Here is a 27484-nt window from a genome sequence, read left to right as displayed (position 1 = left end):
CCCCTACTGAAGTATTCACGGCCCCAACTTAACCTTCCTTGTTCTAGACCTAAGAACAAAAGGGGCTGGCGCTCCGGCTCAGGCACACTCCGCCCTCCCTAGTCCTCCCTACTCCCGCCCAGTGCCAGAGCCCTTCTAGAATGCGGCCCAGACCTCCGACCACCCCGGGGTCTCTCTCTCCCCACTTCCTGATTCGACCTCGGGCCCAACTCCTGTTCGGCCCAGTCTCCAAGGTGTGCGTTGGGGCTGACACCCGGAGGGATGGGGAGACGCAAGGCGGGGCTGGGGGAATGCTGCCCCGGAACCCATAAATCTGGGCGCTGCCCGGTAAGCCAGGGCAGCTGGAGTGGCCTGTACCGAGGGTCAAGAAAAGAGCTTTCTTGCTGCATTGCAAGCCGGGGGCAACAGGTGGCTCCGGACCCCGGGGATCAGGGAGGGCGGCCTCCGGGATCGGAGGGCGGGCCCCTGACGCCTCACCGCTTTCCCATTGGCCTTGACAGTGTGGCAATGGTGATAGTTCTATGTACCGTGTCCTTCCGCCACGATATGTAGTCCTCGGAAAACGGCGATCTGACTACCCGTTACGACACCGCGGCGCTTCCTGCTGAATGAAGGTGACTGCGCCCAGCCAGGACCCTGAGGGGCGGGGCCCGGCCAGCCGGGAGCCAGGATTGGGCGAGGGGCGGGGCGGCGGAGGGATCGCGGCGACCCTGCAGCCGGGATAACCTTGAGGCTGAGGCAGCGGAGTCCGGCAGTGGAGCGGCGCGCTGCGAGCCTGCGGAGCTTCTTGGTTAGTCTGCAGTGGCAGCGCAGCCCGAACCGGAGCACGCCGGAGGTGAGCGGGGCGAGGCTGAGCCGTCTGTCCCACCTGGGCTCCGGGCTCCCGGCTGGTGCGGAATCCTGTCCTGCCCGCGTACTCGCGGCATCCATACCCGGGGTGGAGCAGCATTCTGGGCATTTGGACCCGCAAGGGTCTGGAGAGAGGAGAAAGTCTGTTCACGCTCGAGTCCCGCTCTTCAAAGCCCCCAGTTCCTGTTTCTTCCAAAGACAGATGGGTCAGCCATCCCCTTTCCTGCCCCAGTTCTTACGCCCGTTCTGGTCCCATCCTCGCCTCTCTCCTCGATCTGGTTCATCCTGGCCTGCCTTCCCATCCTAATCTGATCCCTTCCTCTTCTCCCTCCCCCCTCGGCTCCCACGCTCGCCGCCTCCCTTTGCCGCTTAATACCACGCCGTTTGCTCCCTCATTCTCGTGCTCGCGGTGTAACCTCTCCTCGAAACTCCTTCTCCGGCTCCCCTCCTCCGCCCCTCCATTCAGGTTCCGTCCACCTTGCCCGCATCCTCGTTTCCTCTGCGTGCCCACCCCTTCCCCCCTTCGCGCCCTGCCCCCTCCCTTCCCCGCCAGGCTGGTCACGTCCGCTCCTCCGCGTGCCTCTCTGCTCCCTCCTTTGCGCCGCACGCGTCCCCCCGCCCCCTCAGTCGTGGTCACGTCCGCCCTCCGCCCCATCCCCCGCCTCTATGGTCTCCCATTGCAGTCCTGTCCCCTTCTCCATCACAGCGCCAGTCTCGGGCTTTCCTGGGGCCTCGGACCCACGTCCCGGGGTCCCCGCCCGCATTGCAGAGGTCCGCGGATGGGCAGGGCTAGCGCCCTGCGGCCGGAGGTTGCAGCTGCGGTCCGGGGCGCAGCCAGAGAGTTATGTAACCCTTGGCCTTTCCGCCGCAGGGGAAGAAAGGGTGGCTGTTCTGTTGTGTGCCGCCCCGGATTCGATGCGTTAGCGGAGGCGCCGCGCTCCTCCCGAGGGGGCCGCAGAGCTCCCTCCTGCCGCAGCAGGGCTGCACGTAGCGGCTGGCGCCGGGCGAGATCCGCAGCTGCGTGCGCGCAGAGGCCTCGTGGCATCGAGGCACTCCCGGGCTCCTCGCCTCTGCCTCACCTTGCTTGACCGATGCGGCCCGGATACGAGCAGGTTATGGAGGGAGCAGAGAGGAGGCAGGAGTTTGGTGCCACGTACTGCGTTCATTCAGTAAAAACTAAAAGCTGGTTTCGGGGGGAGGGGGTGAAGACCAGGATGACTGGAATGGTCATAGCCCCCGGAGCTCTCGATCTAATTAGGGAATGAACATAGACGTCGTCGCTGGCAATGCTGTGAGGAAGATTCGCGCTTCCTGCCGGGCGAGGCTGGGGGCTGGTGGGAGGGGTGGGACAGACGGGAAGCCTCACAAGGTGGCATGACGGAGGGTTTGAAGAAACAGGAAAGCCCCTTGCAGTCTGGAGGTTATTTAAAGGCCCAGTCATGGAAGGGCATGCCTTGGCTTCTTACCTGTGTTCTTAAACTCAGGACATTGATCCGCCCCCGTACAAGTGAGCCTGATAGTTGAGATCCAGGTGTGAGGGACAGAAGCATTGGGGAACAGGTTTTTTAGAATCAGGTTTGACTTGTTAACGTAACTGACAGAATGATGGAGGAAATTCAGCCTAAGGACCTCAGTTTCCCATGTGTAAACTGGGAGTAACATTTTCCTCATGATTGTTGAAAGGGTGGGTCACAGTACAACATGTGTATCATATACGCACATCTTATCTATCTATACACACAGATATGTTGAATACTCAGTGCAGAGTCTAATCTCCGGTGAAATGTCTAGATGAAATGCCTCCAAAACGTGTTCTTTTGGTCACTGAGCACAGTTATTTAATCCGTAATTGGCCCTGAGCGCTCCTCTTCTCCAGATCATCCCTAAACACGTGTTCATCGTTAATCTTTGGGAGTCAGGCTCTCCTAACTGCAAGCCATCGCTTGGAAACCAATCCCCTGGGGGATGCCCTGCCAGTGTTTACAGAGTAACTGATAATGTTACTCTGTAACTCTCTGCTTGAAATAGGGGCTCTTTGCTCTCTTGAAGATGGGGACCTCTAGACAAGAGAAGCAAGGGGATGACTTCAGCCTTGGGTGTTAGGCTGTAAGAGTAGAAACAGATTTCCCACACCAAGACTGAAATCTTGACATCTCCGCCCACTCCAGGTGGGGTTCTAGCATTTGCTCAGCAGGCTCTTAAGTGTGATATTAGGATTGGAGGCAGGGGGCAGGTGCCCTTGTTGGCAGTACGGGTGTGGCCACTCCCAAGGGTACAGAGGGTGGCCTGGGTCAGGATTGTTAGCAAATAATTTGCCCTCTGGTTGTCTGAGGATGCTCTTGGAAAATGGGTTGGGGCTTTTCTGAGGGGTAGGGTATGTAACCCTTCACCAGGTCTTTGTGGGTGGGGGAGGCTGTCTGGGGAAGATGACGACTTCTGACTTAAGTGCATTTGAGAGAATTATCTTCGTTGGGTGAGTGGGAAACTGAACTGTGGTCTTCGCAGGTTTAAAAAGTCCCCTTTCCCTTTCAGTGAGTCAGATAGTGACGCATGCATTTCCCCAGTTAAAAATGGTTGGCCCAGTTTCCCAGGCTCTGTATAATGCCCCAAGAGCTTAAGTACAGCGTGGCAGAGCCCCATGCCCAGGTAATGCAGTCTGTATACCCACTTTCCTGAGCCCTTTGCTGAGTAAGGGCTGTAGCAGACATGAACAATGACTTGTAGGATGTCCTTGAACTCATTTCTGAGTTACTGGCCTTGAGCCAAAATACATGGACATTAGTCTCTTCCTATCTGGTACAGTTGAATTTTAAGGTACAGCCCTCGTTTTAAGCACTGCATTAGAAGTAAATAATTTTAGTGTTGAGTTCATAGTTTTAACAAAAAGCATTGTTGGATCTTTAAGAATTGCACCTCCAGTGACTTGGCAAATTTAGCAGCTGTGACTTCAAGCAGAAGTCCCTTAGCACTTTGTGTTGTTTTTCTGCTTTGAATATTGTGACATTAATGTGGGGTCACAGGAAAAACCATTTTATTTCTAAAAGCTGTTTATTTCTTAATATTGAGGCAGTGGAAGAAATGAGGAAATGGCTGTGAGCAGAAAGGTAGAAAAAAATGTAACTCTTGCATTACAAACTCACACTACATGGGTTTTAAGTTATTTTGCTTCAGCTTTTATGAAGACATGTCAGGATGTGTTATTTTGGCCAAGAGCTAAAACTAAGTTGAAGGTAGCGGAAAATGACTTATTTGGCATGATCTTCATTTCTGAGTCATTCCAGATATCTGCAGTCAAATCCCTATTAATTGGTACACCTCAAGAATGAGTTGCCCATGTTAGCAGAGTTTTCTTGCAGCCTTGTTGAGGAGCTTGTGAAATGTGTAAGCGATTTATTTGGCAAAAGGTCTTACAAGACCTTGACTCATCATTTTAAGCATCAATTCTGGTACACATAGAAATAGAGCTAAATGAAAACCATTCTTACTACCACCGTACTTTCTGGGAACTTGTGTTTTTTAAACAAGAGCCAACCTTAGACTAGGTAAATGAATAGTCTGATTATTTGAGGCTTTGTTAAAGAAGCTGTCTTGGGGAAGGTGAGCCATGGTGGGTGGTGGTGTGCAGCCTCTGCTGGGCCCTTTGGCCGCCTAGCATACCTGCCCAGCTCAGGCGGGAGGTTGGCAGAGCCACCAAGCGCTGAGGTCCCGCCCTTGCAGCGGTTTGTGCCTGTCTGCACGTAGGAGGGAGAGCCAGGCTGCAGTACCTCCGGTGGCCTCTGAGACTCACCTCCCCAACTTCTGTCTGTAGGCAGAGCTCCTGGGGCGTTGTAAGCCCCTTTCCTGAGGCCGGCAAGCTGTGTTTGGAAGTTAGGCAGGGGCTGTGGTAGGGGAGGTGCCAGGGCCAGCAATGACAGGACAGTGAGGTTGCTGGTCATAGCATCGTAGGGGCCAGCTTCAGTGGATGCAGCCACAAAAAAATTCTCTGAGAAAAGCCCTGTCTCTTCCAAACATTTTTAATCAATTTAAGGATAATAATTATTTTGACAATTGATATCTCTTCTTATCTCTGATGATGCATGCAAACCAATTGCCAGTCAGCTGAGTCAGCCATGGTGTATGAGGGAAAAACCATGTGCCTTTTGAAGGAGCCCTGGGAGTTTTGATCTAGTTAAGAGATAGGGAAATAGGGACTTTTGATACCTAATATCCATCTTTTGTTAATTACATTAGAGAGCAGATGAACAAATGTCACCTGTCAGATGGGCAAACATTTTAAAAGTCTGACAGCAAGTGTTGGCAAAGGTGTGGGAAGGCAAAAACTCATATTACTGGTCGGTTGTAAATGGATAAAATCACTTTGGAGAGCAGTTCAGTATTTAGTAAAAGAAACCTGTGATTCAGGAATTCCATTTCTGGATATACAGAATCTCATGCTGCACAAAACTACTTAGAAGATAGTTATAGTATGTGTTGATTAATAGGGAAAATAAACCTGTGCAGTGAACTAGTATAGCAGTTCACATGAATTAACTGGATTTATATACCAACTAGATAGGTCTTAAATGTGCTGAAAAAGCAAGTTGTTTTGTACAACTTAGAGCATTTTCGAAAACAGTATCATTGGGTTCAATAACAATATTATGTGTCATATAATATCACACTTAAATGACCTAGAAGGAGACAAAATTCGTGGTGGTGGTTGGGTGTCAAAGTTTATGGCCAACTGCAGAAGGGTTGGAGGGGTCAATGGATGGAGGAAAGATGAGCTGTGCAAAATTGCAATTAAAAAAAAAGCTAAAAATCTGGCCAAATGTTAGTGGTCATTTCTGGGTGGTTGTAATACAGATGTTAATGTTTCTCTCTTTTTATTTAGTTTAAAACAAACAAAATAGAAGCAACCTATGAAGGTCTCTGTAGGAAGAGCAGCCATGCTAAGTAGGTCATTGTCCTGGGAGAGCTTGCACTGCCCTTCCTCCTTCTGTCCCCCTTCCCTCTCCATACCTCTCCTGTGGTGCAGGGCAGCTCCTCCTCCTCAAAATGCTCAGCCAGGGCCCGACTTTGCTCAGGCCATCACCCATCCTGCTTGTACCTGAATTGGAAGGACCCTGAATGCATTGCCCAAGTCCCTTGCTGCTTCCAGAATGTGCGTGTCATGCCCCAACACCGGCTCGTTGTCTTAAGCTTAGTAAGGAGGCACTGTAACAGTACCACAAAAGCTTCAACCAAACTTCCTCCTTCAGGCTGAAATCAGTTCTCTGCTCTGGGCATTAGTGATCAGATGAGGAAATCCTCAGCATCTGAGGACGTCGTTTCTCTGACATGGGACTTACTGTCCTGTAGTTGGCTGATCCTTTTCGGGGGTAGGCCCATTTAGTGTCGGCTTGTGTGCCCTGTTCCACAGTCTGGTTTGAAATAGGACCTTAGGCTCCTGCTTAAAGTTTAAGTCACTTATTTCTAGCCCGGAATAAATAAAAGAGCAAGGGAATTTTACTTAAACCTACCGTGGGCTCGTTTTGTATTGTGTAACCAGGTAAAACAGACTTAGCTTTCCATTGCGGAGCCTGCTGGACTTCACATTCACATCTCTTAGCTCAGAAGTGCTTGTCCTCCATCCCACTCCCTGTGCAGAGACACTGTTATTACTCTGGGCATCAGGATGAACAGCCGTTCTCTCCAAGCGTTGCCAGATTCCATCGCTGGCCCAGGGCTCAATTTTGATTTTGTTGCTGCCTTGATTTTGCTAGAGCCATCTTGGGGATTCTATTTCCCTGCTCCGTCATCTAGAACAGGAGCTCCTGGAGAGCAGGCTGGCCTGAATGCCTTGTCTGGCTATTGTGATAAAAACTTTCTAATGGGTGCGGGCGCTCTGAAGATTAGGGAACTGAGAGGCCTTCGCTCTGGCTTTTGGAGGCATAGGCAGCACGTTGATGTCAGAGTGAGAGGCACTATCATGGGCATCAGGTGCCATCATCATTGGCTTCGTCTGTGCAGTGACGTTGGCATGGGAGCAGAATTGGTGCAGAGAGCTCTGGTTGGTTAAAAATTGGCTTAGGCAGGCTCACGGGCCAGCTGGTTTACTAGGGCAGAATGACTCAGGCCTTTGTGAAGGCCAGAATTGGTGGAGCGAAGCATGCATCCCAGCACAACTTGCCCACAGTACTGGCTCTAAGAAATGGCATGTTGGGGTTTTTCTTATATGACCCCCTGCGCCAGTTTCTAAAGAGTGGCCAATGAGTTGTGTCTGGCACAAGCGAGACTGTAGTTGTAGTGAACCAGGGGCTTTGGGAGATGGGAAGGGAAAGAAGGCAGGGCTAGGCCATGAAGAGCTGAACCTGGGCTGTGCCGACCCCTGCTTGTTGGCCTGTGCTGAGGCCTCTGATGGTGTCTCTCTCTCACAGAGGAGAAAATGTTTCTGAGGAAGATCCTCCTGCAGGGGCTCAGGCTCAAGAATAAGGCTCCTGTACGTGGGCATGGTATTTGCCGCCACCAGTGGATACACCGGGCTTCCACTGCTAGCTGGAGTTTGGCTCTGCATGTCTGTGCCTCCCAAGGAGGAGGATGCATTAGTGAGTCATGCCGGGCCGCGTGTCCTGGCAGGCTCTGTCCAAAGGCCCACCCTGAGACACCAGGGCTGAGGCTGCTGAGCTTATAAACCTCAGAATTAATTTGAGGTGGTGCAATAAGGTTCGTGTCTGAGTCCAATATAATTGTATCTGCTAATAGCATCTCCAGGTACTGGAGGCAGCCCTTCTGTACAGGGAGTCCAGAGGTCCCTCCCTGCAAGAGGAGCCCTGGGGCACAGCCTGAGTGGAGAGAGATCAGTTGGTGACCTAGGGATGAGACAGGAGGTTTCTGGTTTACAAGAGGGTTTCAAGGACATGTTGAGATCTTATAGGAGCCTGAACAGACTTGCTGACATACAAGCTTTTTTGATTGCTGGTGTGTAAATCTCAAATGCCCAAGCAATTTTCATTTATTTTTGTACTTAATAGCCTGGGTGCACAAAAGATCAGAGCTTATAAACCTCAGGTGTAATTTGAGACGGTGCAGTAGGGTTAGCTTTTGAGCCAGTATGACTGTGTCTGCTAATGGCATCTCCCGGTCCTGGAGGCAGCCCTTCTGTACCAGAACATCGTTGTCCCAAAGATCTTGCTGTGAAGCTTGAGGAGAGACTAAACAGGAAAAGAGGTTTGCTCTATTTGGGCACGTACTAACAGCTTTTTGGCATAGAAGTATCCTATAGGGTATATAAATTTTTTTTTGCTTTGTGGTTATGAACGGATCAGTGTCTTAAACCAGTGAGACTTTCCTGCAGCGTGTTTGTGATCTGGGGCCTAGATGCATTATCTCGCCCATGCCACCTTTAACAGTATTCCTGAAGTGCATAGGGCCGCAGGTGATTAATGGAACTGGGAGCTTCACATTTGTTTTAATTCCAACAATTGCCAGGATGCTTGTGAATATATAATTTTTGGAAGAGGTACATTTGTAATTTTTCTTATTATAAAAGTATTTCATATCAGTAAATTTATTAGTAAAGAGAAGAAAAAGTCTTGTTGTAATCCTATACCACCCAGATAACATGCTGTTAATGTTTGGTAGATGGCCTTCCAGTCAGTCCTTTCATTATGTTTAATTCAGAGCCCCTTCCCCCTCCAAAAAGGGAAGGACCAGGTTCTTGTGTAGAGGAGTGATGGGTTAGTAAAGCACCAGTAAGGGTGTGCTTGCGGGAAGGCGCTCTTCAGGTGCCAGGGGAAGGGATAAAAGCATCATAGAAGGCCAGTAAGAACTCAACTTTTACCTGCAAATTTTCTGTTTTCATTTTTTTGGTATTTTCTTGGGAGGCTTCTTTGTTTTTCTTTATGACATAGCTGAGTCTCTAGGAGCAGCTACCATCCTGAATACCTGGTTATTAAGGTAGTTTCTCTATTACCCCAAAGAGCTTTAGTTAACTCGGCTTTTACCTTAACCCTCGTACAGCGCTGCAGGGCAAACCTTACCCAGCTCCGAGCGGTCTTTGCAAGTGGGGCCAAGGAGCCCCCCTCAGCCAAAAAAAGAGCATTATGTTACCGGAAGCCCAAGCCCAGAGAGCACAAGGTATGACCCAGTAATCAGTGGCCCCAGCCAGGTCTTTGCAAGGAGACCTTAATGTCTCAGGTTTAGAGAACAGCCAGCTGATAATTTTTAAGAAGAGAGGGGTTAGTCACTCCAACCCACTTGTTCAGACCTTATTTTGTTCAGGATATAGTCCTTGGGCTGGATGACTCTCCATTTGGAGGCCACAGCAAGGCCTTTGGGTTCTAGTTGGCTTAGTGTACCACCTGGCACCATCTCTTCTGCAGTGGTCCCTTAACAGCCAGACTTACGAAAGCCCTTGATGTTCTAAAGTCAGGGAAAACCTGCATGGGGGCAGGTAAAGGGACCCTGGCTGCCCAGGCTGTTCTGTCAGAAGTTTCTAAGATTTGCGGTGGGGTGAGGGAGGTATAACTTTGACTTTGACAAAAACGTGTTAAGAACCACTGAAAGGTCATTCAACAAACCCTGGAATACCTCCACCTACGAGGTGCTAAAAGAGATACAAAACCAACTCTGTCACAGAGGAGAGGGTTGATGTTTTCATAGCTGGTATATATTATATATTCAGGAGTTAGGGAATACACATTGAAAGGAATGGTGCATCTACCATGTGGAGTAGTTAGCTGCTATCGTATTGCCCCATTTTTTAAGTTTTGGATTCTGTAGGTGAGGACTTGTAACCATTAGTTTTCAGTAACAAAGCTTCTTGGTCTTTCACCAGAATTCCCGAAGACAGCAGAGGTGGGTGTAGATGCATGTTGTATTCCAGCTTCCAGAGAGGCCACAGAGTTGGAGGTGGAGGAGGAGAAAGAGTTGGGATTGTGTGGGGGGTGCCTTGATTTGGAGCAGAAGGTGGGACAGAGCTAAAGAGGGGCTGTTTCAATTTCTGTGCACGAGCTGAAGCATTTAGGCTCAGGTTTTAGGAGCAGTCCTTGGTCTGAGAACTTGAGGAAAGGGTCACCTCCTGATGAGTATCAAACTCTGCCTCCCGTCCTTACCTGATGGTTCTTCAGACAGTGCCTGGAAGCTCCTCAAGTTGTTTCTAGTCTGCTAACTAGCCAGCTGAGTGAGTTTAGTTGTAAGTCGGTAATGAGGAAAAACAAAGGTCAGGCAGTTGTCAGGATTGTGACCCTGGCTGGTTAATTACCTGGAACTGATGTTCTTTGTTATTGGGGATAGTGTCAGGCTGAGAAAGGGGATCAGGATGGTGCATCAGAAAATTAATTGGGGAAAAGTTGACAAGTAGCCTTAATTTCCTCATGCTGCAGCTGGCCTGTTAATTTGTAATAATTTTAGAGCCAGACTTGTGCCACTGTGGTTATCCTTGGTTTATGCAAATTACTTTGCACATCCTGAAGTCATCCTAACAAAAAAGTAGAAGTGCCTTTTAGGTACAGACTCTTGGGACAAGAGGTTTTTGCATCCCAAGATTCTGGTTGAACTTTGCTTCCTGTCCAGGCACTGGTTTTTATTGCCTGTCAGTGGGTTGGGATCTCCTCTCGGGCATAGAGTGAGTAGAGGAATGAACTTAGGTGGTGCTCTCGTTAGTGAAAACCTAGGCCGCTGGAAAACAGGACTGTCTGGATGGTGGTTGTCTTAACACTCAGGAAAGTCACTTTGAGTTTGGGTAGGGATCATTAAGAGGCAGTGTGGGTGCCCCACCCCATGGCAGATATTTGAAGCTTTAAGACGACTTTTTATACAAAGACCTGGATCTGCCAAGGTACTAAACTAGGAGTCAGTTGTGACTGGAAGATTGGTTACAACTTCCTTTTGAGGAAGCTGCCTCAGTGCATGTAGAATGATGTTACAGGATTCGGAGAACACTGTCAAGGTAGGTATTAGCTTATAAGGGAGGTGTAAGGTCTGCTTATAGTGGATGCCTGAGAGGTAATACGTGCATAGAGTATAGGTTTTGACTTGTTCTTTAAGGTCCTTTACACTTGCTCATGGTCATGAGAGCCCTTTGCTTGATTTGAGGAGCACCCATGTAGCTAGAGTGTGGTGTGGGGCTCCTATGGCTTGTGCACAAAGCATGCTTATTGAGTTAATGTGTAAGCAGGAAACCCTCTAGTCCAAGTGGTATATTAACTACCACAGACTTCTCAGGCAGATCATTCTCTCTTCAGTTCCTCTGGACCCAAGACCTCAGAAACCATGTCGAAGCCTCACAGTGATGTCGGGACTGCCTTCATTCAGACCCAGCAGCTGCATGCAGCCATGGCCGACACATTCCTGGAGCACATGTGCCGCCTGGACATTGACTCACCGCCCATCACAGCCCGGAACACTGGTATCATCTGTACCATTGGTGAGTAGTTACAGCCCCTCCCCTGCAAGACAAGGGTTTTGTGTGACAGGGATGTTTTCTCTCCTGAAAAGACAAAATAAATGTAGCAAACCTGGGTTAGCTGAGTAAGATGCTACCCAGGTTCTCATGGGATCTCGGGTCATAGGAAGTTGCAATTAAGAGTTAGTATGCTTTATGTTAGTACTTAAGACAAATTTTAGTGGGTATCTTCCTTAGCAGATCTTTGTAGGGGCATCTCAGAGACCTAGGAAAGATGTTTTTGACATGTTCTTTACAACCAAGATTCTGTGTTTAGACACATGGCTGGGCTTCAGGGAGAGCAAAGAGGGCTGGCTAAGTCTTACCTAGGTTTTCCTAATTAGACAGGAGCCTGTAGACTTTGAAGGAAATAGAAGTGTACCCCTAAATCTAGAGAGTAGGCTAGTAGTAATAGTCACTTACATGCTTTTGAACAAATTTTGAGCTAACTGGGAGAGGACAAATTTAGGGAAAAAATAAAATATCAAGAATTCATCAGACTTAATCAAATTTAAAGTATTATTCCTCCTTTGAATAATTAACACTTACAACTTTAAAACTCTTTCACTAGGCCCAGCTTCCCGATCAGTGGAAATGTTGAAGGAGATGATTAAGTCCGGAATGAATGTGGCTCGTCTGAACTTCTCTCATGGAACACATGAAGTGAGTCTTGGCTGGACAGTTTGGCCACTGGGGTAGCTTGTAAGAAACAGTGGGGATGCAGTGTTCATTTAGCCACAGAGCACCAAGCAAGAAAGAGTCTGGGGTTTACAGCCAGTGGGAAGACTGTCTTCACTGTCCCATCCCTAGTCAGCCACATACCTGTGCTGCCATTAGTCCTCACAAGGAAGGTGTGGAAGGGTTCTGCTGGAAACCCCTCTAAGGCATTGGTTCCATGGCCAGAGCTGGACATTCCTATCCCAGGGTTTCTGTAAGAGTTCATTTGGCAGTGATGAACCAGAAGGTCACCTTGCAGATTGATTCTGGCTGAGATCCGAGGTACCTGGGCCGATCCAGGAGGAAGGTTTCCACTACTGCAAGTTAAGGACCGAGTGTAAGACACTAATAATTTCTGGCATATAACACCCACATCATCAGCATTGTGCTCCTATTGTGTCCCAGGAACATAACAGTAAAGCTTTTAAAAAGTGAGCACACTTGCCCCAGGAGCCTGTTATGAACGTAGTACTCCTGGGGCTGTTTTATGAGCTGACATGACCCTTGGACAGAAGCCTTACCCAGGGACCAGGTGGCAGCTCTTAAGAAGTGCTCCATTCCTGCTTCTGTTCCCAAGTTCAGAACAAGCCCATTTTGAGGGAGGAGTGCAGGGGCTTCCAGAGGGACAGTGCCTTTTAAAAACCTTAAAGCTTAACCATTGGCCATGGGATTTCATACTGGCATCGATAGGGGAGTAATGGATAAGGCACACTTTCCTGTACTCTTGACTTCTGTACTTTCTGTTCAGAATAAAGAAAATGCTACCTTGGAAGGTCAAGTAGTGAGGGGTTGCCTTCTGGCATTTGAGAGTTGGTGTTAAGTTTAGACTAAAAATAAAGTCTTCAGAAGTGCAACTCTAGAAGTGAATTCCTCCTTTCTGGACACATGAGACTACTCATCAGAGGTTCCCTAACCTGTGTTCCATAAACAGCCTATGGCCAGGCAGGCAGCCAGCCTCCAAATGCCATGGGGGCCTGACCAAGTTGAGAGGAGCTGCTAGCTGGCATCTCAGGCAGGTGTAGACATGTCCATGCTGGCATTTGTAATTTTCCAAAGGCTAGGGTTCTCAGCAGAAGTCCTCAGGAATCGCCGCAAGTTAGCCCAAAGAGAGATCTGAAGACATCAGAAAAGACCAGTTCCCTGCTGATGCCTTCTGCTGGAGTGTGCCGGGGTCTCCTGTGCGCCCTGTGTGCAGGAGAAGGAGCAGAAATAGATTTAAAGAAGTTGACCTTTAACGAGGGTTTCTGGCCTCTTCCATCCTGTAAAGTAACAACCACGCAGCTCTGAAACGGCAAGGGTGAGGGGTGTCTGCTGCGCCTGCGAGAGGAGAGCTGGCTTGGGGATTTTGTTTTTTTTTTTTAACTGCAAGAGACATTTGGAGATAATCTGTGCTTTAACTCTTATTCCCAGATTATTCCCTCTTGTGAGTTTATTTTGAGGTTTTTGAACAGGATGAGGTTGTCCTTGGGATTAGGGTTTTGGAAACTGATCTGAAATTCTTCTAAACTTCTATGATGTAATATGAACAGTTTTAGTTTGCACTTCAGGGCTCTTAATTCATACGCACCTTTGACTAGCAGCTGGGACATGCTTTTCCAGCTCTTGACAAATTTAAATACCCCTCTAGGCAGAACATTGGAATTGCCTTCTCTCCCTCACAGTGAGTGACAGAGGGACATACACTGTCTGCATCTAATGTTTGGCAGCTTTGCCACAGTGTCTCTAGCCCCCACTTTTGGCAGTTCTCTTGGACAAGATGTGTTCTTACTGAACGTATGGTCCCATAAAGCCACGTTGGCCAGAAATACTGACTCTCTAACAGTCTACATTAGAACCTTCTGCAAATACAACACTGATGGGTGGGATTCGTTACCACTTGGTGTAACATCCTGTGAAGGCACAGCCGTAGCGGAATACTTCAGTACACCTCCCAGAAACGTACCAAAGGACAATACAGAAGATTTGAGTAACACTGAATAATCTAATTGGTTCTGTACATAATATGTGATTTTACATCCCCAAGACCAAAACGTGTTTATTTAAAGTGTCCATGGCTATAAAATCTGTTAGGTCATCAAAAGAACCTCAAGTTCCATGAAGGAGAAATGCTACAGACTATATTCTCTGACATTTTTTAATGGAAATTATGAACAAAATCTAATATAGTCAGCAAGAAAACTTAGAAACCTAACTGTACTTAACAGAAAGCAAAAATCTGAAAGAAAACAGAATACTTAAAACACACTAGGGGAAACTAACTAAAATAACCTAAAAGGAGTGAAGGAAAGGATTTTATTTATAAAAACGTAGCTTAATGGAATAGAAAATAAATTTGACAGATTAAACCAAGAGTTTATTCTTTCAGGGTAAGCAAACAAAAAAACAGTAAAACAGAAACTTCTGGAAAACCTGGTTAAGAATAAGGATGCACAAAACAGACTGAAGAAAAAAGGCAGTATTTCCTGTACATTAGAAGAGAGTTTAAAAGTCACAAAAAGACTTATACCTTAATTTCTATAAGTTGAGATGAAATTGATTTATTTTCCAAGGAAAGATAAATATCCATGAAGAAAATATGAAAAGACTAACAACCTTAAGAAATTTTTAAAGTAACAGATTGAACTCTGTTCAGAATACCAGGCCCAAGTGGTTTGGTGGCTGAATTCTGTCTCCTTCAAGGAGCAGTTGAGCCCTTTGCTCTGCTATGCCAGAGCCTAGAGAAGTGTGGGTAGATCTTCCCAGTACGTTCTTTGAAACCAGCATAACCTGATAGTAAGATGAGACAAGGACCGGACCAAAACCAGACAAGTTAGTACCAGGCTCACTTAGAAAGATACAGAAAGCATAAATAAAACTTGACAGTCCAATTCCAGTCATTTATGAAAGGAAATTCATGACCCGTACCAAGTAAATTTTATTCTGGGAACACAAAGTTCACATTGGGATTACACAGAGTGCTTGGTGTAACAGAAGATGATGATAATAGGTAACACTAAATAATTTGTCAATGCTCATCTCTCTTCTACGGACTTAATGCATGTATTCTGTTAACTACGCACATCAACTCTTATGAATATTTAACAATATTCAACACCCATTCCTTTTAAAAAGCTATTCCTATGTTCTATACTATTTTTATTGCAAGCCATAGAAAGAAATTTTCCTAACTTACAGTAAGGACCTCTACTTCCATAAAACAGGGTAGTGGTCTTCATAGGGTGTGCCCGGATCAGAAGAAGAAGATTCTCAGACACAGCCTCAGGCAGGGCCATCCTTGGAGATGAAACTCCCCTCCAGCCAGGTGCCGCTCTCCTGGAAAGTAGGGGTTAAGGGGCGAGGCCCACAGAGCTGGCTGAGTGCCTCTGTTACCAGCAGTGTCATACAGTTACATCACCTGAGATCTGACGCCTTGCCCATGAGTCCCCAAACAGTGATGGTAAATGGAAAAAGAGAGGTTTTAAGAAAGAAGATGGAAATCAGGATTTGTTGCAAGTGGGTAACAGCTAAGGGCAATTAATTCAGAGGAAGGCATATTCACACCTTTCCCTATTCCACCTCAGTCTCTAACCACACTCTAAAAAGTGATTGTGAAAACCAGGTCTGCATGACCTTAGCAATACGTTATTTAGCTTTGGCCATTGTTCGCTAAAGTAAATTAATTTTGAATTTGAATTGTAGATAGAAATAGTAGAGGGAAATCTCAGAATTACCAAATCTGTGAGACTCTGACACTGATTACCAGACAGGTATCACCCAACACAAGTGCTCAGGCGTTCTGCTCCAGTTGTCTGCCTTATTTGCTGAGGGTATTTGATGAGTCCTGGGGAAAATAAGGGAGACAAGCACTTTTTATGTTGAGACATGTTTATACCATACCTTCAAGAGATTTTTGTGGCCATCTCCTTAAGTTCCCAAGATTTGCCCTTAAATGAATTAGTGCTGTGGTAGGAGTAGGAGGAAGGCACGGAGGTCGGATGAGCAGGTAGAGGGTGCTCGGTGAGTGGGCGGCGCCGAGGCTGGATGAAGGAAGAGGGGGTGTCTAGGACATCCAGAGGTCTTCCCTGGGTGTTCAGTTTCAGCTCCGGGGCTAGATCTTAGTACGTGGGAGGACGCTTGTCATCTCCCCTCTTTCCCCCAGTACCACGCAGACACCATCAAGAACGTGCGCACTGCCACGGAGAGCTTTGCTTCTGACCCCATTCTCTACCGGCCCGTTGCTGTGGCCCTGGACACTAAAGGACCCGAGATCCGAACGGGGCTCATCAAGGGCGTGAGTATTCGGGGGAAGCGAGAGGGCATCCTCTGCCTGCCCTGTGCAGCCATGTCCCTGAGACTTCAGGTCTATAAATGAGGGTTTTATACATCATTGTAAAAAAAAGTTAATTTCATCTATTCACTAAGAAACTATACCAGAGAGGAAGCTTTTTTACTCACAAACCTACTTCCAAGTCTCTCTGACTTTGGTGAGCAATTTCTTTGTCTTTTTTTCCCCTGTCGCTAAAAAACAGCACAATTAAAACATTGGAGGTTTGTCTTCAGTGATTTCCTTGTAATACACTAAGTTAGATAATATCATTTACCCCCAGAGGAAAAAGCTTTATTGTTACTTCCGGCTGAGATTTGGTTGAACATTATTCTGGGAAAAGAGCTTTCTTTTTTCCTGCCGGGAGGGCCTGACTTTTGCAGCTTGGACCCGTGGCTTATTGTCTTGTCTGTAGAGTGGCACCGCGGAGGTGGAGCTGAAGAAAGGAGCCACTCTCAAGATCACTCTGGATAATGCCTACATGGAAAAGTGTGACGAGAACATCCTGTGGCTGGACTACAAGAACATCTGCAAGGTGGTGGAAGTGGGCAGCAAGATCTACGTGGATGATGGACTTATTTCTTTGCAGGTGAAGGAGAAAGGTAGGTACTGGACCCTGGGTCTCATTGTCTAAAACCAGCTCCCGTCTCTAGATTGCCTCTACACAAGGGAGACAGAAAGCTTACTTCGCAGCAGGGTCGAGTCTGTATGTTCTCAGGAATTCCTTTTGTTGTAACTCCTTATCCTTAACCGACATCAGTCCAGCTTAATCGTGCTCTTGGGGAGCACGTGACAAGGTACCTTTTTAAATCCATCCTCACTGCTTTGGCTTTCTGCTTCCACCCTCTGCTCTTCAACATGACACGGGGACTCCTGTGTGCCTGCGAGGGACAGCTAATATTGCTGTGCCAGACACTGTTCTAAGCATTTTGCATGATAATTTGTTAAAGTTTTAAAATGAGGAAACTGAGGCACAGAATGTAATTGACTTGCCCGAGGCCACACAGTTAGTGAGCTGGGGTTTGAACTCTGGCACTGTGGCTCTCAGGCCCGGATGTGCCAGCCCCTGGTGAGGACATGCCCTCATGGCCCTCCTCCCCTACCTGCCCCATTCCGCACAGGTGCTGACTACCTGGTGACGGAGGTGGAGAATGGCGGCTCCTTGGGCAGCAAGAAGGGTGTGAACCTCCCCGGGGCTGCTGTGGACCTGCCCGCCGTGTCAGAGAAGGACGTCCAGGATCTGAAGTTCGGGGTAGAGCAGGATGTAGATATGGTGTTTGCATCTTTCATCCGTAAGGCATCTGATGTCCATGAAGTCAGGAGGGTCCTGGGAGATAAAGGAAAAAACATCAAGATAATCAGCAAAATTGAGAATCACGAGGGAGTTCGCAGGTAAGTTCCCCAGCCTGTCCCGGCCTCCTTCAGCCCCACCCAGTTCTCTGGAGAGCAAGGTGTGTCCTGTGAATACCTGGTTCCCAGACTTGGGGACCTGCCCATCAGAATTCAGGCCCCCCAGCTTATCCAAGACCCCCTGAATCAGAATATCTTAAGAGGGGGAATCGATGGCCTTTTTTTTTTTAAGCTTCCTAAGTAATTGGGGACCAGAGTCTTGACATTGTTTCATAGGCTCAGGAACCAACACTGGCGAGCACAGGGTCCCCCCTCACAGCATCAGGAGCCATGGATGGTCCCCTCATTCCTTCCAGTGGAAGGAAAACCGCAGGCTCTGAAGAAGGGGTTCTTTCTGGCCCCTCAGTTGGGAGCCATGTAGAAACTCAGCCTGGTGTTGACACTGCCCCTCGCGGTGTCCTGGTCTTCGCTTAGCAAGCAGCGGGCATGATGGTCGGGCTGGCTCTGGCGTGGCAGCAGCATCCCAGAGGACAGCAGGTGGCTGTCCCCCAGGCTTAGATTGTCTCAGCGCAGCTAAAACCCTAGACCGCTCGTGGACTAGGCGTGTGCCTGGGCGAGGCGGGAGCCGCAGCCCCACCCGCTGCCTGACCCTGCAGCTCTCCTCAGCCGAGGGGAGATGTCCTTTGTGCCAAGTGGTTTGCGGTCCTTGCTCTGCCATCCTGATAAGCATGGGCGCTGGCTGACTTTGGCCCCAGGCCACGCAAAGCACGTGTCCTCCTCTTGCCTTCAAGTTGGAAGGGGCTGCCTCAAGGAGCACCCACAGGTGCCCTGGGCTGGAGGAGGCCATGTCCCGAGCAGCCAGCAGGCTTCAGGTTCTCTTTCTGCCTTGGAAATGCTGGCTAGAGTGGAGATGGCGCAGAGATGGCTTAAGGGGGGCCTCACAAGAGGCAGACGGGAGGAAACGAGCCGTGTGACTTGGGAGGACACCTCATTACCTCTTTCCCCCCTCAGTGCAGTATCTGTACGGGTGCTGAAGCTCGGCAGGCAGAACCGCGGGCTCACTTTTGGGGGCTAAGGTAGCTGAACACCCCACCATCGCCATGCACCCATGGTTATGTCGTGGATGGCTGTCCTGGTGCGAGGACAGCTAAGTCAGAACCCCAGGAAGCCTTCCTGCGTGTCACCATGCTTGCAGTGTTGTTGACCCCTCTCTCTTCCCCACCTTCCCTGCAGGTTTGATGAGATCCTGGAAGCCAGCGATGGAATCATGGTGGCTCGTGGTGACCTAGGCATTGAGATTCCGGCAGAGAAGGTCTTCCTCGCGCAGAAGATGATGATTGGGCGGTGCAACCGAGCTGGGAAGCCTGTCATCTGTGCCACGCAGGCATGTGCCAAAGCTACTTGGTCTCTTCCCATGGAGCCTACCCCACATACTCTCTCTCTCTCTCTCTCTCTCTCTCTCTCACACCCACACACCATGCACCTTCACAAATCCATACTTTGCACGTAAACACTCTCCAGGGAGAGAGCTCGCATTCATTTGTCTCTGAAGACGGCCCAGGCCGCGTCTCACTCACGTTCTGCTCCCCCCCACCAGATGCTGGAGAGCATGATCAAGAAGCCCCGGCCCACCCGGGCTGAGGGCAGCGACGTGGCCAATGCCGTCTTGGACGGGGCCGACTGTATCATGCTGTCTGGAGAGACAGCCAAAGGGGACTACCCTCTGGAGGCTGTTCGCATGCAGCATCTGGTGAGTTCGTCGGGCCTGCCCGCCTCCTGGGGCTCCAGCCGGGGCGGGGATGGGGCAGCCTCCCATACAGAGCAACACCTTTTATCGACTTCTGTCCCACACTCTTATATTATTTTCCAAGTCGCAACAAGAAGAGTGATGAGGAGGTGTATGCTGGGGGCGGGGGTGGGGGGGTCTTTTGTTTTTCTCGGTTCTGCCTTCTCTGCCCACACCCCCTCTATTGCCTTCTGTTGGAGGCATCCTCCTTCATGAGGGATCACGATTCACTTCTGGCTTCAGGATCATGAATCCTCCCTGGGCTCAAGTACTGAACTACTTGTACCTCTTCCTCTGGACAGCCCAGGGGACCAGAGTACCCCTGCCCTGTTCTGGAAAAAGCCAAGGGCACATGCTCGCAGCCATCCTCTTTGGCTTCCACTTTGAGTCCCCACCTGCCCCCCATGCAGGCACCTCCCCGACAGTCTGGGCCTACACTGGGGGCTGTTGCTCGCACTGAGTTGACTGTGAGCTGGCCTTGCATGGTGCCTGTGGCGGGGCCTGCTTTGCTGAGCTGCTGCAGTTGCCCCAGACTGGGGGGTTAGGTGACTGCCAACAGGGTCTGCAAATAGAAACAGGTGGAGGGGTGGCTGATCCTGGCTGGCCCTGGAGTGAAAGCATTGGGCAGAGTCCTGCAGGGTTGCACTTCCCTTGGGCTCAGCCATTCCCACTCCCTGGCTGCCGCTTCACTCCTTGCCCTGGTGTTGCTCTAAAGATTGCTGAAGAGTTAACGTAGGAATCCATTATCAAGGTCACTTAGGCCTGGGAAAATGAATCCTCCCAATTAACTTCCTCATAATAGTCCTAGGTCACTGTTTATGTGTAGCTCAGTGCTGCTTTTCCTGAAGTGGTTTTATTTTTTAACCTCCCTATTCCCTTTCCAGCCAATAAAGGACCCCCTGCCCTTTGTGTGACACCCTCACCCCTAAATTCCCCCAAGTTTAAAATAACCTTCCAAAAAGAACCTCGGGACTAGGTATCTTCTTTTCCTCCTTCACTTCCTTTGTGTCTGATTGTTAGGTTTAAATTGGCTTCCAGGGAAGACATGTCATTTATATGTAACAGGTAAACACATTGTCAGTGGTGTGTCAAGACGTCTTAACTAAAGATGTCTTCTGGGTTGTCACTGGCATCCTTGGTGGGTATCCCCATGTTGAAGTCGTCGGAGAACGATCGTCAGGGTGGCTGTGTGCCCGGCTCCCATGCCTCCCTCTGCCTGTGACACTGGCTCGCTCCTGTGATGCACGGTGCTCCGGCCCGTCTTCCCAGCTGCCCCCAGGGGTGGTGGCAAAGGGCTCGCTCTCAGCAAACAGGCTTTGAACCTGCGCCCTCTAGAGCGGCTGCCAGGACGTTCACGGGGCTCTCCACACACTCGTGCGCTGATTGCCTTGCTCAGCTGCGTGGCCTTGCAGGTGTGAGCGTGATCTTGACCCGGATTTCTGAACCGTGAGACCGTGCAGACTGTAAGGACTTATATGTCTTTAGGCAAACCCCTTAGCCTTTTAAGACCTTATCTGTAAAATGAGTTAGATAGGTTTAACGGTAGCCTTAGCATTAAACATTCACTGCCATCAGTATATGCTAAGTCCCTGTGTAGATTGACAGCGTCTCCTGCAGCGAGTGCCGGCAGTAAGGCCAGGTCTCCATCTGGAGCCGGAACTGGGGTCAGAGACAGATTCAGGCTCTGGGCTCTGATTTCTGTGTCCTTTTTTCCATACCTGGTCTTCCTTACGAACAGACTCCTTAGAACTGCAGGGCTTGGAAGGCGCTGCTCGGAAGATAAGTTACGGGGTCCGAGGCAGGCAGTATGGGCTTCCCCTTTCTGTGTCCCCAGCTAACACTGCCGACAGCCTCTAACGGGTCCCCGCTTCCTCCTGTGTCTAACTGATGCAGCTACTGGCCTGGAACCCAGGGCTGGGCAGTGCCACGTATGATTGTTTCCTGCTTGTGTCCCTTGTCCTTTGCGCTGCGTGCATCCCATTCTTGCAGAAAGAAGACCTGTAACCTGGTAAATCCTGCCACATACCTGCTTACACTGTCAAATTAATGAGCTGGTGTTAATGATCGGTCCCTCACCCATCATTCTCTAAGATGCTGGTAACTTCATTTCATCCTCTAAAGCTTAAGTTTTTCTGATTCCTGGTGTTACCTGATCAGGTTGCCTGTAAATAACTGAGTGGCTTTCTCCTGACTGTTTTAATCATTAGATTTTAATCAAATACCTGTTACACATAACTGTGCTTCTACAGGCATCTGTCTCTTCACATGGCTGTCAGCATGCCCCTCACCAGTTCGCCAGCTTTCCACCCTCCTGCTCAGGACATGGCTAAGCTGCGTGGCTTTGGCTTTGTCTGACCCCAGCTTTCCAGCACTGCCCAGTGCATTCCATGGCAGGCCAAGGCTCCTAGTATTCTTGGGCCTGAAGCCAAGCCAGCACTCCATGTGTACATGGGAGCTGGGCAGGAAGCCCTGTGGTAACCAGACAGCCATGTGAGGACAGAGGGCCTGTTCCCTCCTGTAAGCTGTGGCATGAGGCAGCGTGGTCAGGTCCTGCCTGGGAGTGGCAGGGCCCAGCTGGGGCATTTTCCTTGCCAAGGCGCTAGAGCCTGCTGCTGTATTATCTCCCCAGCCCCCGGTCAGAATCCTTCCAGAATGGAAGAACTAATTTCCACCATTGGAGGGGCAGCAGCAGTTGGTGCTGGAAAGTCTCCGCGCATCCCAGAGCAGTCGGGCTTTACCACGCTGCCTCTTTGCATCTGCCTGAAGGATAGATTTAGCCAGTTCACCCAAGGTTACCTTCCTCTGATTGATTCCCCATTCTGTCTTTCCATGTGTTGTCTCTTGTTTTTCCTTTCTTCTTCCCTCTCCTTGCCTTTCCTCCTCTTGAAACCTTACAGATAGCTCGCGAGGCTGAGGCAGCCATGTTCCACCGCAAGCTGTTTGAAGAACTTGTGCGAGGCTCAAGTCACTCCACAGACCTCATGGAAGCCATGGCCATGGGCAGCGTGGAGGCTTCTTATAAGTGTTTAGCGGCAGCTTTGATAGTTCTGACGGAGTCTGGCAGGTAGGGCCCTGAGGGCAGGTGACTCTGTAGAATAACCAGCCTCTTGCTCCAGCCAGTGCCCAGCCCTACCCCGGGGCCTGGGCTCTGAGCCTCTTCTCTCACCTGCAGGAAGGCAGGCAGGCAGGGCAGGGCAGGGCCAAAGGGTCCCTCAGCTTGGTAGGCACGGTGGACACCACAGGCCCCAGGAGCAGGGCTGCTTCCTGGAGTCTTGATCTTGCTCAGCCTCAGACTCGCTCGTGAGCGGTCCTCTTGGCCTTTGCACTAGGGACGTGTTCCTCACCAGCTGTCTGTGAAATTCTTCCTCCCCCTCTCCCACTGTGACGCAGCTCTGACAAAGCTCTGTCCCCCTCTCGTCCCTCTGGGCGGATATTGCTCCCCTAGATTGCCCGTGAGGCAGAGGCCGCCATCTACCACTTGCAATTATTTGAGGAACTCCGCCGCCTGGCGCCCATTACCAGCGACCCCACAGAAGCCGCTGCCGTGGGTGCCGTGGAGGCCTCCTTCAAGTGCTGCAGTGGGGCCATAATCGTCCTCACCAAGTCTGGCAGGTAGGAGGTGGCGGCAGGCCCCTGGGAGTGCCCTGCTCAGTAGCACCTTCCCTTGGGTGTCCTGGGAGCAGTGCGTTGCACAGTGATCAGATGGCACTCTGCCAAGGTAAGACCCCTCTGCCTGCCACCTGGACCCTGCAGGGCAGGAGCTACCCCAGGCCAGGATCCAGGAAGGAGCACAGCCCCTTTCCTGGCCCAAAGGACTCCAGGCAGCACTCGTAACGTGTATTGGAGCATTTGGGTCCCCAGCAAGTTTTTGCCCTCAAGATGAACTAGAGACTAAATTGCATTACTGCTGTTAGATTGACAAAAATGGTTATTTGTTATTTAAAAGTTGGTCTTTGTAAAGTAAAAGACAGCCAGTTTTGCTTGTTCAGTTACTGTGTGCTCTTAGAAGCTCAGTTTGGGGAAGGAGCACTCGTCCATGTCATGCTCGTTGGCACACCTGCCCCCGTCTATCTTTAAGCCCTAAGGGCAAGTGGGTTCTGGCCCAGGAAAGGTCACCAAGTTGTCTTCCTGGCACTCTGGCGCCATGCAGCGAAGCGTTGACCTGAGTGTGGGATCCGTTCTTGTCCGAGACATCATCCTGCCCTCCTCAAGTCTGGGAGTGTGCCCCTGGCCTCTGCCCATGGGGTAGCTTGGGTTTCCTGGAAGGGGAGAGTGGAGAGGAGAAGACAGGCAGCCCCCATGCACTGAGGAGCAGCAGGTGGGGCTGCCTGCAAACCTAGGACACGGGACCTGTGCGGCTTCCCTCAGCAGAGGGCTCAGGACAAACAGCTCCAACTGTTAGGGGCTGACCTTTGTGAGAAGGCCCAACCTTTGCTATTGGGCTATTTTTAGGTCCAGTCTTCTGAATTTCACTCTTAGCTCGGCTGGACTCTAGCAATTGCTTCCCTCTGAAAGGAGGGAGGCCCGGCCTTAGAGCAGAGCAGTTCTCAGCTGTCACATGACTTAAGTTTCCCTGACACCTGTTGAGTGTTCCCATGGCTTGCCTTCTGGGGTCCAGTTTCTCCTGCAAGCAAGCTCCTCCCCAACTCTAACTAAAAGTGTAAAGGGTCCATGTTCAAAGAAGCACCTAGCTTTGGGGCTTGAAAAGGGCCCTGAGCCCCAAGAGGAGCCTTCACAGGCAGAGCCGCCTACAACAGCACGGCCATCTATCTCCTGGTCTGGCCTCCGGGGCAGCACCCAGGTTTCCAAGCCTTACTTAGATTCTCAGATGGCAGATTACTTACTCATGTGGCTTTTGTCCCTGTATAAGTAAGATATCATGGGATATCATGCCTCTTGGGCTCTGGAGCCCAGTTGCTGAGGTTGTTCCAGGGACCTGGAGCCATGTGGTTGGGGAGGGGGCACAGCTATAGGGAAGGCTTGTACTGGAGATTGCTGGGGGCTGAGGGGTTGTGCTCCTATTTGCAGATGTCAGGGTTCAGCTGCCATTCACACATTGCTTTGCAGCTGTTGCTGGCAGCAAGGGCTGGGGGTGCTGGTGAGGTTGGATAGGGCTGTGCCAGAATGGAAGAGCTTAGCAGTGGGGGGGTTTTGTCACCCGTGGGCCATGTGGGGTAAGTGGGTGAGACTCACTGTGCTGAGTTGGTATGGTCCTGGGGCCGCAGCCTGTGGGGAGGGGAGGGTGACAGGCAAGTGGATAGCCTGTCTGTGAAGAAGAGTTACCTGCTGTGGTGAGCTGCAGCCTTGTGAGCAGACACTGAAGTGGCCAGAGCCTCAGGCTGGCGTAATCATTGGATCAGAGGGCAAACTGTTGGCTGAAGGCCCTGAGAGCTTCCTGGGAGGCTCCTGGGGACAGTGTTTAATGATGTTTCTGCCTGTGCTCCATCCCATCTCAGGTCTGCTCACCAGGTGGCCAGGTACCGCCCTCGCGCCCCCATCATTGCTGTGACCCGGAATCATCAGACAGCTCGCCAGGCCCACCTGTACCGCGGCATCTTCCCTGTGGTGTGTAAGGACCCAGTGCAGGAGGCCTGGGCAGAGGACGTGGACCTCCGGGTGAACTTGGCCATGAATGTTGGTGCGTGGCTGGGAGCCTGAAGGGATGGGTTAGGTGCTTGAACCCTGGCCTGAGACCCTAAGAGAGGGGGAACATGCAGACCTTAGGGTGCAAGAGCCCTAGCTGTTCTCACTGGTATGTCCTCTGACCCTCCATCCCCTTCCCTGGAATCCGGAGCTGAGCAGCCTGGTCCTTCTCACTCTCTTCCAGTCTGGGGCCCAAAGCAAAAGGGTCCAGGAGAGTCAGGAGTGTCTGCTCTTTGGCATCTCGTCATTACTGAGGTTTTTTATAAAATTAGCCAGAGCTCCTACAGTGTGGCTTTTGCCCCTGTGTAGAAGTAAGGTATCATGGGATAAGAGCAGCTGGCTCTGACCTTTGGGCAAGGCACTCCACCCTCCAGCCTGGAAAACGGTGCCCAAGCGTCCTGGCCAGCTCAGCCAACCCATCGGTAAAGGACATGTCAGAGCTCCCTCGTCCCCTCTGCCTGGGCTGTGCGGCTGGCGCCACCTTGTGGTACAAGGAAGTAATGGTCGGCCGTCCCGGCTTGTGCTTCCTGCGTCTGGGAGGCGGTGGTCGACGTGCGTACCTACCTGGCTTGGCTTTTACTCCCCAACCTCTCTCCTCTCCCTCTAGGCAAGGCTCGAGGCTTCTTCAAGAAGGGAGATGTGGTCATTGTGCTGACTGGGTGGCGCCCTGGCTCCGGCTTCACCAACACCATGCGTGTAGTCCCTGTGCCATGATGGGGCCCAGAGCCCCTCCTCCAGCCCCTGCCCCACCCCCCCTCCCCCCCACCCATCCATTATACCAGCAGTGCTTGTAGTGCTCACCGGGGGCTGTAGTGTGGCACTTGTAGGCCGGGCACAAGGGAAGAAGAATGCCTCTGAAACATGGCTGTTTTTGAGACCTTGGGTCATGTGGCTCCACCCAAGCAAGGGAGGATAAAGGAGGGAAGGGTGCAGGAATGGGGGCCCCAGCGCTTAGCACACGGGGCAACAGCTCCTGCTTCCGTTCATTCGTGTACTTGATTCAGTTCCTGTAGAAAAGAGATTCCCAGAGAACTTGAACCCTGGCCTGGGGTAGTGGTTCCAGTTCAGGCAGGCCCTGGCCCTTACTTGCTGCTCCAGCCGCGGGCTCTCCCACTCCCCCTGTGTTGTGCACAGTGCACTTGTGTTCCGACACTCCTCTCAGCTGTTGCTGCAAACACTCCACCCTCCACCTCCCATTTTCCCTACTATGGCAGGCCTGTTGCTATAGAGTCTACCTGTGTGTCAATAAACAACAGCTGAAGCACCTGTTTCCTCTCCTGTTTGGGGTGCAGAATGGTTGAAGGGCCCTCTGACTAGGGCGAAAATGGCAAGAGCCTGGAGTCTCCTGGTGGTTTGTCCTGCCCTCCAGGGTGCAGAAGTGCTGCAAAGCTGTAGCTCACTATGTCGAGGATGCGGGTTTATCCCGTGGGCCTCAGAGGAGGTGTAGCTGAGGCTCTGCCGCTGGGGAAATTCTAACGGCGGCTATTTGGGACCAGAGACAGGAGACGGCAGCAACGGGGGCCCCTCCCTCCTGCTCTGGTGGGTGAACCAGCGTGAACAGCCCTTGCCCTGCCCTGCCCCTCATCTTAGGTCCTGCAGCTGGAAGATGAGGCAAGGTTCCACTCGAGTTTCCAGAATATTTGTGGACCTCTGGCTCCCTTTGTGCCCCTCTGCTGATGCTCTCTCCATGATGAAGCAGGGCCAAGGAGGGGGGATGAGTGTGGGAATGAAACTGAGTCTTTCCTGACCGTCTTGCCAATGGGTTTCAGCCCCCGGCAAGTTTGCTATGGATTCAATGTGACCAAAGAAATTGACAGCAAAACGTTCCTGGGGTGAAAGGGTTATACCCAACTTTTTTTCCAGGGGTCAGTCACTAGAATCCCATTCACTCAGAGCGAGTCTGCATGCAGCAAGCCTGTCTCTGCCTCTGGGCCCCTCTGCACAATCATCCTGCACAGCTGTCCTCCGGGCCCCTCTGCACAGTCATCCTGCACAGCTGTCCTCCGGGCCCCTCTGCACAGTCATCCTGCACAGCTGTCCTCTGGGCCCCTCTGCACAGTCATCCTGCACAGCCATCCTCCGGGCGTCTGTCCTCGGCGCTGCCACCACTCCAACCTCTGCTCTGCTCTCCTGTAGCCTTGCAGCCCTGCCACCATGTTGCGCCCAGAGCACTGGGTGGAGCTCTATAAGAGTCAAATTGCCCACAGGTGTGCAGTGAGCCAGTCAACCAGGGCCAGGTGAGAATCCTGGCCCCAGGAACTCTCATTTTATCCACACTGACCAATCTCAAGGGAGGAAGGGGCTCGCAGCCCAGTTAGGATGGGGGAATAGGACTTCTGTCTCATTCTCAAGGCCCAGTTCATTTTCATACCCTACCAACCGGGCTCTTCTGCCTGTGTTATTGTAGTCTTCAATTTCTGACCGTCTTCAG

At 50.7% G+C, this 27484-nt stretch overlaps 1 protein-coding gene across 2 annotated transcripts; it reads left to right on the top strand.

Annotated features, from left to right (window-relative positions):
• Nucleotides 1–678: 678 nt before the first annotated feature.
• On the top strand, nucleotides 679–26319 carry PKM (pyruvate kinase M1/2). Of its 2 annotated transcripts, none has more exons than XM_036907829.2 (11): nucleotides 679–835; nucleotides 11055–11236; nucleotides 11826–11917; nucleotides 16110–16241; nucleotides 16690–16876; nucleotides 17396–17666; nucleotides 18858–19008; nucleotides 19222–19374; nucleotides 22856–23022; nucleotides 24867–25048; nucleotides 25661–26319. In XM_036907829.2, exons 2-11 carry the CDS (start codon nucleotides 11083–11085, stop codon nucleotides 25765–25767), a joined length of 1596 nt encoding a protein of 531 aa, XP_036763724.1. In that variant the 5' UTR covers nucleotides 679–835; nucleotides 11055–11082; the 3' UTR covers nucleotides 25768–26319. The 2 variants fall into 2 exon arrangements, with proteins under 2 accessions (XP_036763724.1, XP_036763725.1); XM_036907830.2 differs by lacking the exon at nucleotides 22856–23022 and adding an exon at nucleotides 22308–22474.
• The last annotated feature ends 1165 nt before the right edge of the window (nucleotides 26320–27484 follow it).

The sequence above is a fragment of the Manis pentadactyla genome, chromosome 11 (genome assembly GCF_030020395.1).
Source record: "Manis pentadactyla isolate mManPen7 chromosome 11, mManPen7.hap1, whole genome shotgun sequence".
Lineage (NCBI taxonomy): Eukaryota > Metazoa > Chordata > Mammalia > Pholidota > Manidae > Manis > Manis pentadactyla.
The sequence above is the reverse complement of the archived record's forward strand: the minus strand, read 5'-3'. Positions and strand labels throughout refer to the sequence as shown.

Coding starts and splice junctions, on each gene's coding strand:
- PKM (XM_036907829.2), top strand. CDS start 11,083: ATGTCGAAGCCTCACAGTGATGTCGGGACTGCCTTCATTCAGACCCAG. Junction 11,237..11,825: donor TGGTATCATCTGTACCATTG/GTGAGTAGTTAC, acceptor CTCTTTCACTAG/GCCCAGCTTCCCGATCAGTG. Junction 25,049..25,660: donor GAACTTGGCCATGAATGTTG/GTGCGTGGCTGG, acceptor CTCTCCCTCTAG/GCAAGGCTCGAGGCTTCTTC.